Source organism: Myxocyprinus asiaticus, chromosome 5 (assembly GCF_019703515.2).
Source record: "Myxocyprinus asiaticus isolate MX2 ecotype Aquarium Trade chromosome 5, UBuf_Myxa_2, whole genome shotgun sequence".
Classification (NCBI taxonomy): domain Eukaryota; kingdom Metazoa; phylum Chordata; class Actinopteri; order Cypriniformes; family Catostomidae; genus Myxocyprinus; species Myxocyprinus asiaticus.
Genome location: NC_059348.1, coordinates 47,385,256 through 47,397,215, shown reverse-complemented (window position 1 = coordinate 47,397,215; position 11,960 = coordinate 47,385,256). Strand labels below are relative to the sequence as shown.

At 38.6% G+C, this 11,960-nt stretch overlaps 1 protein-coding gene and 1 long non-coding RNA gene across 4 annotated transcripts in view; one reads left to right on the top strand and one right to left on the bottom strand.

Annotated features, from left to right (window-relative positions):
- Window positions 1-37: 37 nt before the first annotated feature.
- Window positions 38-2,118, top strand: LOC127440357 (uncharacterized). The gene is made up of 2 exons (XR_007897120.1): window positions 38-915; window positions 1,199-2,118. It is a non-coding gene; the product is annotated as an uncharacterized LOC127440357 (long non-coding RNA).
- A 1,432-nt stretch (window positions 2,119-3,550) lies between these two features.
- The window catches only part of LOC127440354 (NACHT, LRR and PYD domains-containing protein 1 homolog), a 24,255-nt gene continuing 15,845 nt past the window's right edge, over window positions 3,551-11,960 (bottom strand). For all 3 annotated transcript variants that reach the window (XM_051696896.1, XM_051696898.1, XM_051696897.1), the window contains 7 exons: window positions 9,153-9,305; window positions 8,827-8,901; window positions 8,496-8,630; window positions 8,222-8,380; window positions 7,168-7,257; window positions 6,228-6,338; window positions 3,551-5,846 (listed from right to left, as the gene is read on the bottom strand). In XM_051696896.1, the coding sequence (XP_051552856.1) occupies window positions 4,646-5,846; window positions 6,228-6,338; window positions 7,168-7,257; window positions 8,222-8,380; window positions 8,496-8,630; window positions 8,827-8,901; window positions 9,153-9,305 (1,924 nt within the window). In that variant the 3' untranslated portion in view covers window positions 3,551-4,645. The remainder of the gene's footprint in view (window positions 5,847-6,227; window positions 6,339-7,167; window positions 7,258-8,221; window positions 8,381-8,495; window positions 8,631-8,826; window positions 8,902-9,152; window positions 9,306-11,960) is intronic.

Genomic DNA, 11,960 nt, shown 5'->3' with positions numbered 1-11,960 from the left:
GAATGCATATGAAGATGAGATATGAAGAATCTGCAGAAAAGAGATTAAGTTACTACTTCTACACACTATGATATAATACAGATGTTTCTCATGCTGTCCTCACTGGTTGAATTTGGATGTGAGATTTCTGAATATGTTTCCTTTAAAATTATTTGCTGCTTAAGCAGTTAATCTGCAATAGTTTTCATTTTAACAATTTTAACGAGATTTCAGCACATAAAAAAAAAATAAAAACTGGTGTACTTGATCAACATGAAAAGTCACTTTAATTTATAAGCAACCATCTCATTTAACCCAATAACTTAATATAATAATTTACTTTTTTACTTAAATTGCAATGAAAAGTTGTTCTGCCTTTCATTTTAAATGACTCCTTTTTCTATGGAAGATACAGACAGTTGCATAATGTAAATTCAAAGAAAATACAATGTGAGCATTAATAGCCCATGTTTTCAGCTTAAGCAGGGGGGAAGCCAAACGGCCCCAGAGCTACAGTTATGGTGCGTTCAGACCAGAGGCGTCGAGAGCGTCAAATCGACAGGAAATCATTCATTTTCTATGGCAGCCAGCGTCTCTCGGCGGCGAGAAGCGGCGCGTCCGTGGCCGGCGCGTCTTGAGCGTTGTGGGCGTCAGAGGAAAGTTCAAGTGCGGGCAACATTATGGTAAAGAGCTTTGAGGAAGTTCGGCGGCAACCTATTGGAACATAGAAGTGCTCCGCTCTAACGAAGTCTAGAGAACACACCAGTGTAAACTTTGGTTCCCACCAAACAATAGTTCCGAAGACAAAATGGAGGAGAAACTAATTATCGCCGTGGCGGGTTCTCCCGTAATATACGATCTGTCCCTGTTTGCTTACAGGGATATAAATAAAAAACAATGCGTGGACAAAGGTGTCTGAAATTGTTGGTGTGCCAGGTGAGTTGATGAAGTGGATATTATGGTTTATATAATATTATATATATAATATATTGCATGCTAATTTTGGCGCCATAGCATGTAAAACCGTGCTGTCTGATCAATCGAGAACACATTTATACCGTCAGCGTTTGTCTTAACAACACAATTTTTTTAACAGCTGCACATCACACATAGCCAAGAGCTTACAGATGTTGCTTAGTTTCGACATAGCCTGTAAAGAAGCTATTTTGAAATGTGGAAATGATGTGTTTATATGTGTTTTCTATTGTGTTTTCACTAGCGGATGAATGCAGAAAAAGGTGGAAGTCACTTAGGGACACTTACAGAAAAGAGTGGAAGGAGACCGATAGGAAGAGAAGTGGCACAGTGGCAAGCAGTGCCCGTCCATGGCGCTACAGTGGGGTCATGGGCTTCCTCAACCCCTTTCTGGAAGACAGAACAATTTCCAGTAATATGGTGGCGGGGGTTGGGGAAGCTCTGACCCCAGGGGAAATAGAAGATGATGCACAGTCAGTCAGTCAGAGTCAGATTCAGAGCCCGAGCCCACCAAGCCAGTCGAGACTTGAGGGACAGGCAGAGCCCAGATGAAAGAGACAACACAGCACACATTTTGAAGAGAGGCTGCTAACATCTTTGGAGGCTGTCAGCAGAAGAGCTAGCCCTCCCAGCGCTCCTCCTGAGGACAGTGACAGTTTATTTTTTAAAAGCCTCCTGGAGGACTTAGGACACTTTCATTTGGCTCAAGGCAGGACTTAAAATTACAGATGCACAGATTAGTGTATGAGGCAAAATGTCAGGAGACTGGACACACACACAACAGTAACGGGGTGCAGCTGACAAGGTTGTGAGAAGTGGTATTTCCCTCGCAGTCTTGTCATCTGCACCTTGTGCGCTCTCTCTCTCTCTCTCACACACACACACACACACATTCAGACATTTGTACACTAACTGTTCATTGAAGTTCCTTAAAGAAATCTGTTCAAGTTTTTGTGATAAAGATGTATAATTTATGTTCAGAATTTATTTGTTTGTGTGTCAAAGACACAATGCTAAATATTTTGTCACGGGATGCAGCTGACAAGGCTATGAGGGGTGTTATTTCCCCTCGCAGTCTTGTCAGCTGCACCTTGTGCTCATGTTCAAAAAATTTTATATTTTCTTATTTTTTTTTATTAATATAATAAAATATTTGCAAATACATTATATTCTATTTTAAATGACTGCAAAGAATACATTGATGTTAAAAATTGTATACTAAATGAAAAATTTTAATCTTAGTCACATATTCATTAGCCGTTTAAAGCCATGGCTTATGCCACAGGTTGCCAGGGGACAGCTCCCTCTGCAGAGAAATAGGAAACAAATGTCTTCCGGACACGGATGGCCTCCCATGTGGAGTTGTTGCTGCCCACTTGAGTGACCTCCAGTAGGCCAGCAGCTTCTCCGTCTCCAGCCGATGGTGTGGGTGTTCTGGTGGTGCTTACGGTCCTCCTCAGGAAGTTGTGCAGGACACAGGTAGCCTTCACACAGGCGTCTACATTGGCAGGGCTGATCCCAGTGACTCCTCTGGACTCATACGCCACTGAGCTGTGAGAATGCCAAAGGTATTCTCAACAATCAGCCTTGGCCGTGACAGCCTGTAGTTGAAACTCTGTGCCTGCCAGAGAGATTGTGTCCTGGAAAAGGCTGCATGAGGTCTCGACGGAGCGGAAAGGCCTCATCGGCCACAAAAACGTGTGGCTGTGGTCCCAAATGCTCTGCACCTGACAGCAGAGCATCCTGTGGCAGGCCAAGGGTCCTGTTGCGGAGTGCCTGGCTCGAAGGTGGAGTTAGCCAGCACACCGCCATCACTTGTCCTCCCGTCGCTGCCCACATCCACCACCTGGAAGCAGTACTGGGCATCTACCACTGCCGGCAGCACAACGGAGTGGGTCCCCTTGTAGTTATAGAACAGGGACCCTGTGTTGTCATGGGCCCTGATCATGACATGTTTTCCATTGATGGACCCAAGGCAGTTGGGGAAGTTTCACCAATGGAGGAAGTCATTGGCGATGTGTTGCCAGTCCTCAGTGGTTGGGACTGGCATGAACTCCTTCACCAAGGCGTCCCATATGGCCCGGGCGATCTCACCAACTATTCCTGCCATGCTGCCACTGAAAGCTATGGTGTGGTAAGAATCACCAGTGGCCAAGAATCTGCAAAAAGGTAGTAGTAATAATAATTAATAATTTAGTTAGGCAAAAAGAACGAGCAAAAATACAGCATTAGAATGTTACCAAACGGTAAATAAACATTAAAAATGAACTCTCCATTAACAACTTACGAGGCGCTCAGCCGGACAAATAGTGCGGCGATAGTTGGTGTCCTGCCTCGCAATACGCGGCCCAACTTTTGACAGAAGGCTGTCAAACTGTTCCCTGTCCAGCCTGAAATATCTCTGAAACCTGCCATCATCCAGCCGCAACTCCTGCACCAGTCGGTGATATTCCCCGAGTTGCTGACGGCCTTGGAGAATCTCGTGAACCCAGAGCGTTCTCCGATGTCTTCTCCACAGGTAAACCAGAGCAGCAGCAAATGCAACAACCTCTCGATGATCCATAGTGACAAGAATTTGGTAATAAGCGCAACACTATTTATAGGAAACATTTATATTTATTTATATTTATATTTAATTACTTTCTGCCATCGATCAATTTCTTACTTTCACATTTAAAAGATTTCATGAGGATATACGCTACTTGTGATAGGTCAGCAAAAAGATACCGGTCGACATGTCTGGATGTTTTGCGGCCCCTTTAAATATAGTTCACAAAACCAAGCATTCCGAACGAACATTTCAACTACGTCAGAGTGTCCACGAATCTTTGATAGCATTGATGGCAGGGCAGCCAGAGCGAATATTGATGCTCTCGCCTCCTCTGGTCTGAACGCATGGTTATGGCATTAAAAAGTCAGACTGGGTGGATTTCGATGTCCATATGGAAAATTGAGATTTCAGAGTCAAACCTGAAATGATGAGAATCAACTGTGAATCAAACTGATCTTCAAATCACCTGTAGTGTTCAAGTTATTTTAACAATTATGTAAAATACCAAATTATTCCACACACCTATTTTTTTTTTCATTCTAACACTAAGCACCAGCTTTTGCCATTTTTCGAAGATAATCTATTTGATTTCTTTGTAATATATTTAATTAACCTTTTGAAAGGTATCATTGCTTGCACAGTATGGATACCTAGAAGAACATATGTAACAATTAATTAACTGGAAAATAAAAACTACTTATAGGCTATTTAAATTAATTTAATTTGCATTATTTAAAAAAAATAAAAATATCCAAAGGTAACAATAAAATCATTGCATAAAGGGGGCACATCTTAAAATTCAGTTGAAAATTTAGTGAATGAATCAGTGAAAGTAACCATTTAATGTATGTTGAATCCTCAAGTTCAAATGTTTAATTGTTAACACAACTGGCAAATGGACAAAGAAAAGCAATTTGTAAGTTCTCTTTTAAAATGCAATTTAAAAGCTGCACTTAAGTTATTTTATTAATATACAGTATTTAACTACATTTTGTGTAAGAATTAACTTATTGGTCCATTTGTAAATTGATTATTTACAATTATATTTAGGAATAAGTAATTAATTTATTTTTAAGTGGCACTCCTAATCCTTGGGCTTGTCTGCTGCTGCTGTTTCATAGCAATGCCATAACCTTGAGATCATGGTGAAGAATTGGAGTGCACCAGTTCTTGTAAAAGGTAGGGCTCTTTTTCCTGAAGAATCGAGATTAATTTAGCTTTTGCAGTTTTACCACTCGAATGCACTGCACAACAGATCTTTCTCATGCTATCCTGACTGGTTATATTAGTAAGTATGAGTTCAAAGTATAGTTCATTATGAATTAATCGCTGCTCGAACAGTTTATCTGCAATGCTCTTCACATTTTTAACCCTCTCAATGAGAGCTGACCAGTGTTTATCAAAAAACATTGCTTCATCAGTTTCGCAGTTCAGTTGAGGCTCATTTTGGATTTGCCGTGGATTTATCTGGGCAAGTTCATCTTTATAAATGATTGCAGTCCACACAGACTTTTGGTCCTCTTCTCTGATAAGATTCATATGTACATCACCATCCAAAGGTTTATAGACCTTAAAGAAGTTAGGGATGATCTCCCTTCTGAATGTAACACCCTCTGTGGGCTGGACAGATGCACCAGGAACCTCAAGAAGGTGGGGTGTTTTCATCCGAAATGGCCTGCCTGGTCTGGGATGTATGATCTGAAGGCTTGATTGTTCATTCAGCTCAACTTTTTCTTTTGCACAAGTATCACCCAATGGAAAAAAGTAGACGTGCAGAATGAGTGGGTGTTGACACCGCATATAAAGAAGAAGATTGCAGTGTTCTTCCCATTGCATTATCCAATTTATTATTAAAGTTGTGAGAGAGAAGGATGGTTGTACTATTTTGGCATGAAAACGGGTCAGCTCTACAGATTGTAAAGATACTCCCACATCTTTTTTGCTGAGGACCTTCACAGCATCTCTGAGAGAGAAGTCAGACTTTGCTAAACAGGCGTAATGAGGCAGATGGGCCTCCTCCAGTGTTCCTGAGATCACTGTGAGATCAATCACTGGACCAATTCTCTCACACTGCAGCCTCTCAAGATCTGCAGTGACGACACATCCGTCCACGGGATGGTACTGAAGGGTGACATCACAATCACAAACCCATCGCAGTCTTGTCCTGGTGCACTCGTAACGACCGGGCAGAGTGCTGATCCTGAACTTTGACACTCCATCTTTATAGACTGACGGCTCAACCTGGATCCACTGATCAGAATCAACTATGTGAACACAACACTGACAGTCTGGGAGCGGGTGAAGATTCATTCCAGAAGGTTCGGGTTCAGACATGTTCAACCTAGAATAAAGATATAAAGAAAAAAACTGAGGTGCTTGTATTTAAAGGTGTTAAGGCACATATCAATCAAGGTGCAAATTATAGGGGTCCTGCACTGCCTAAGTCAAGCCAAGGATCCCTTTATTGCTTAAACTTAACAATTTTGAAGTGTCCCAGAAAAAGAAGAAATATTGGAAACAGGCTATTGCAATATTATTGGTTATTGTGTCCATTATTGTGGGGGAATCAGGCACGAACAGGACCCCTCAATTACTGTATGACAGGTTTGTTCACACACTTGTGATATGCATTCTATGCAAATATATGAGTGAAAAAGGTAGATGGGTATTATCTAGGTATTACTGTATGAAAGAGAAACGGATACAATTATAAAATTCTCACTTTTCCAGCTCTTCCAAAACTTTCGGTTTGAAGTAAATCTCCACTTTCTCATTACAGCTGCATATCCAGTGCTCCTCTGTGCACTGGTCAGTGGCTTTACTGCACCTCCTCCTTTATATAAGATGGAGAAAACAAAATAATTAAACATGCATGCAAAATACATAACCAATCCAATTCTGAATATTTTGTAGGTGTAGTCCATACTGTCACCCACCAAAAATGAAATAATTCTATTAGGAAACCATGTTTTTTTTATTATTAGTATTTCTTTGTTATTCTGTTTATGTTTTAACTGTTTTGCAATCTTGCCATATTTGCCTTATGACTCTGTTTATCTCTATATAAATTATGTTCTTCCTTCATGTTTATCCTGTTTGTTGTTTTACTGCTTTTACTTTCTATTATTTTTATAATATAATTTTAGCTTGTTATTTGTGTTCATATTTCCAAGCTCTGTATAGCAATCTTTAGATTCAGAGAGGTGCTATATAAATAAAACATATTATTATTATTAATATGTTGACTGTGAATGGTCAGTTAGAGACTAAAATGGGGGACTCTAATAGCCTTACTTAATAATTATTAAATAGCTGGTTTGTGGAACCTAATCTTTAACCTAAAATATGAGGAAAATTCAGATTTTTGTTACAACAAATAAAAATATAGGCACTAAATTAACAAATACCCATTTGATGATATTCACTTGATGATTTGACTAATTTGACTAATTTACTAATTCACTTGACTAATTTAGAGGCAAGATAGAAAATATATTTTCAGAAATGGTAAACTTTTATCCACCAGAATTTCTATCCCCATTGTACGGGCAAATCATTTATTTTGTGGTTTAAATCTAGTTAAAATGAAATTAGCTTGCTAAAACTATCATTAGACAAAAAAGAAACATGTACAGCTATCGAGCACACACACACAAACACACCCTTTAATGACCACAGTGCAAAGTGGATCGGTCAGTGATTCTTGCAGTAACATGAGTCCCTCCTCCAGGAGCAAACCAATGACACAGACACTGCAATACGAACAGTGTAATTACTGTTAGATTGATGCCAACAAGTACAGTCATTAAAACAACATACTATCAAAATGTGGTTTGTACAAAGACACTTTTTCTATAACAAAACATTCAGCACAAATTATTACACTTTTATTGTATGGAAAAGAGCAGAATAACTATCCTTCAAAACTTCTTTTGTGTTACAAAAGGAGAAAGTCATGAGTCTGGAACGACAGATTAGTGTCATTCACTGAGGGCGAGTAAATAATAACAGAATTTTCATTTTTGGGAGAAATCCCTTTCATTAAAATACTCTCCAATTACAGGTCACTAAGACCCTGTTTACACCTGGTATTAAGATGTATTTTGGGTGATTACAAAAACCACATACAGATGTTGTCAAAAACACGACCACATCGCATTTGAGGTGTAAACGCAAAACATCCTGTATGCATCCCGGACAGCAGTGAAGCACCACCCCTCACCTGTCAATCAACCCCTGTGCTAAAACAAGAGTTTTTAAGTTTATATCAACTCAGATGAGAAGCATGAACATCTGAAGCTCCTTATATACAGGTAATCCACTAAAATAACTGAGAATTCTGCTCAAAATGTTGCATTTCTGCTTAGATTACATTTCAGCTGCATCTGGGAGAAACAGCATGTGGTTTCTTCAATGCTTTCTTTGTCTTTTATGACGTTGTTGCTCTTTAATGTCATGCAGTAACACACTGACATAGTGACTGATGTACTGTATGTCGTCTTAAAATAGAGATCCTCCCGTTGAAATCCAAACACAAGTGGTCACAGGAGACGCATTTACACAATCAGCTGTAAACAGCGACGTTTGACCACATGTGATCGAATTACCCGAGGCGCTTCTCAAAACCAGGTGTAAACGGGGTCTAAGAGATCCAAAACAACAGCATTGGCTGAATTATCAGTCAATGAAACAGTGAGTTTCATTCATCAGTCTCACCAGATTTCTTGTAGACTACACCAGGCCTGGATGAGAGAGAGAATCCTGACAGCCCAGCTCTTATTCAGACTAAAGATCATCAGTTCCACTCTCTTTGAACCACACAGAGTGTGCAAGAATGAAAACAGAGCATCCACATGCTCATTACACTCTGGGGAACTGTAAGAATCACACAAATACAACTGTACACAGACCACATCTAATCACCAAAAAGAAGAAATTGACCATTCATTCATTTTTTTTTAAACATTTTTGTACTGGAAATTCTAATTACTCTTGTTTGTATCTAGTCGCTTTATGGAATCTCTGTAGGAGGACTTTCCAGTCAATGCTGCTTAACGCTGAGTGTGGAAAATTGACTGAGAATTTTGAGAGTGACTCAAAATTCTGTCTCTGCTTCAAATCCAGCCTACAAAATATGCAAGTTACATGTAAGCATTATAGCAACCACAGCATTTATTTCTGCAACTATTTATTAGCCAATACATTTTTACCAATAATATTTGTAAAATATTCCAATATTTATGTATCGAGTACAGTGGATGTAGCTGAGTTGAGTGGATGTGCAACACATGTAAACATTAAAATAAGGCTGCATAATGTACCTGATGTCTCCATCACAAACTACTACACTGAGAGATGAGAAGAGACTTTTATGACTGCCATTTTCTTCTTCAATGCTGGAAAAGAGAGTAAACAAGGATAAGAGATAATGTCAAATGCCAGTGTTGATCAACAGACTGCATCCAACTCAAAATCAGTGTAAACAAATGATTAATCCTAAAAAGGGTGTCAGAAACACACTCGAGTCAGCCTGCGCTAGATTGGATCTGTTCTGTTTATCTCACGTGCATTTGATATCCTGTATATACTGTAATGACAGAGGACAATGAGAGAATTACATTTCATGAATAAAATAAAATCCTCTCACTGGAGTTTCTGTAGACGGGTGCAGGTTTGAATGAGGGAAATGATCCCAGAAGCCCAGCTCTCAGACAGAGTCACCACATTCAGCCTCAACTTAAGACTGACCGGGTAAAAGGATGACAGCAGCAAACTGACATGCTCAGCACACTCTGAAGAGCTGCAAAAAAAAAAAAAAAAAGTAGTTGATATAGAGTTGATATGACTGTTACATGTAAACAATGGATAACTGTAGGGCTACTGAGACACTGTAAATACAGCGATAAAAAAAGAAAATAAAACTAATAGTAACACTATAGACACTATAACTACTGTACATGTAATCTGTATTACATGATCATATTTAAAAAATCAAGTAATTGTAATTAGATTACATTCGTTTACAAAGGCCCAAAAGTAGGAATGTCCCGACACCATTTTTTTAGAACGAGTATGAGTACTAGTGGTCAACCAACATATCGCTGAGGCCGATAACTTGGCAGATATTTGGAATTTTATAATTATCGGTATCGGATGATACATTTTCCGGTTTGGCCAATTTGTTTCTTGAGTGCGCTGAGAATCGCCAGCACGTGAAGTGACTGAGACATGCAAACTACCAGTCACGGTCCATGTTGGGTCTGCATATTAGAGCCGTGGCAGACGCGTTTGAGCTCATAATGTTAAAGTGCTCGTCTGTTTCATTCTCCCTCTCTCTCCTCAACAGTTCCCTGTAAATTTTAACTGTCTTGTCTAATTATAAAAAGGCAAATATCAATAAAACTTCTATTATATACCATCTGCAAATATGTGGATATCTCATTTAAACAGATGTAATTCACGAACCTCATGAAAATCCAGCATTTTCTTCCCGTTGAGCGCTCATCTAATATCTTCCTCTGAAGCACATATTCTATCAGCCAAAATCAAAACATCAGGACCAGGATCAAAAGTTACTCTGATTCATAAATCACGACGGTCAGTCCGTGACAATCCAAGCAGGCAATCCAGGCCATTTGAACGGTCAGGAGATTGCTGCTCGCGCTGGATCTGCACAAGCGCCTGAGTGCAACTTCAAAGTAAAAGCGCTTCACGTGTGCTATAAGTAAATGTCATATTCACTATGCACTATATGTGCAATTGGTTTGATTCTGAATGTTTTGAGAAAATGCGATTATTAATGCGCACATGTCATCCATGGTTGCTGGACTACTGTGTGTACTGTTATTTCCTTCTTCCTAATATATTTCTTCATGTGCAAATAAATTACTAAAATTTGATGACTAAACAGAAATCAGAAGAAACTGCTACCTACCATTTTAAATACAATATTATTTTATATTTAGTATTATAAGTTAAAGTTTAGTGTGAAATTGAGGTAATATAGTGCTAAGTAAGAGTTTATTCATTTTATAGCAATTTTATATTGATGTTATTTATTGAATTGTGTGAATCTCAGCATTGTATCAGACTATCGGCCACCACGCTTTCTGGATATCGGCATCGGCCATTAAAAAACCCTTATCGGTTGATCACTAAGGAGTGCCTATACTTAATTTTTGGTACTCGCCCATACAGTGTCTGGTATATGTTTTTTTTTTTTTACTCCATATCAACAGTTTATTTCAATTTTATCATCAAAATGGTGTTTAAATAAGTGAATTCATTAAAACTTTAATCAAATGAAAATATAACAATACATTTTCAACATAATATTGTATTATTTTGATCAATTTAAGTGCTTATATACAGAACCTCACAACACAATCTAAAATACAACACGAGTTATATTTTGTAAAATAAAGTGCTGCATAACAGAGTATCACAGATAATAGATACTTCTTAAGTATAATACAATTACTACTGATTTATTATTATTATATTAGTAGTAGTATTACAGTGAATATTACATAACTTTACAGTGGTGATATATTTCTATCATACTTTTTTCCTATACAATTACCTTTAATTTTGACTGAGCTTTTATTTTGAAGCTGTTGTTTTGACCAAGGAGCTCTGACGTTTGACGGCAGCTTCCCACTCTGGAAAACCTGGTCAGTACGTGACTCAAAGTGATTATTAAACCGCAAAAGGCTGCTATTTAAGTACAGGTGCATCTCAATAAATTAGAATGTCGTGGAAAAGTTCATTTATTTCAGTAATTCAACTCAAATTGTGAAACTTGTGTATTAAATAAATTCAATGCACACAGACTGAAGTAGTTTAAGTCTTTGGTTCTTTTAATTGTGATGATTTTGGCTCACATTTAACAAAAACCCACCAATTCACCATCTCAAAAAATTAGAATACATCATAAGACCAATAAAAAAAACATTTTTAGTGAATTGTTGGCCTTCTGGAAAGTATGTTCATTTACTGTATATGCACTCAATACTTGGTAGGGGCTCCTTTTGCTTTAATTACTGCCTCAATTCGGCATGGCATGGAGGTGATCAGTTTGTGGCACTGCTGAGGTGGTATGGAAGCCCAGGTTTCTTTGACAGTGGCCTTCAGCTCATCTGCATTTTTTGGTCTCTTGTTTCTCATTTTCCTCTTGACAATACCCCATAGATTCTCTATGGGGTTCAGGTCTGGTGAGTTTGCTGGCCAGTCAAGCACACCAACACCATGGTCATTTAACCAACTTTTGGTGCTTTTGGCAGTGTGGGCAGGTGCCAAATCCTGCTGGAAAATGAAATCAGCATCTTTAAAAAGCTGGTCAGCAGAAGGAAGCATGAAGTGCTCCAAAATTTCTTGGTAAACGGGTGCAGTGACTTTGGTTTTCAAAAAACACAATGGACCAACACCAGCAGATGACATTGCACCCCAAATCATC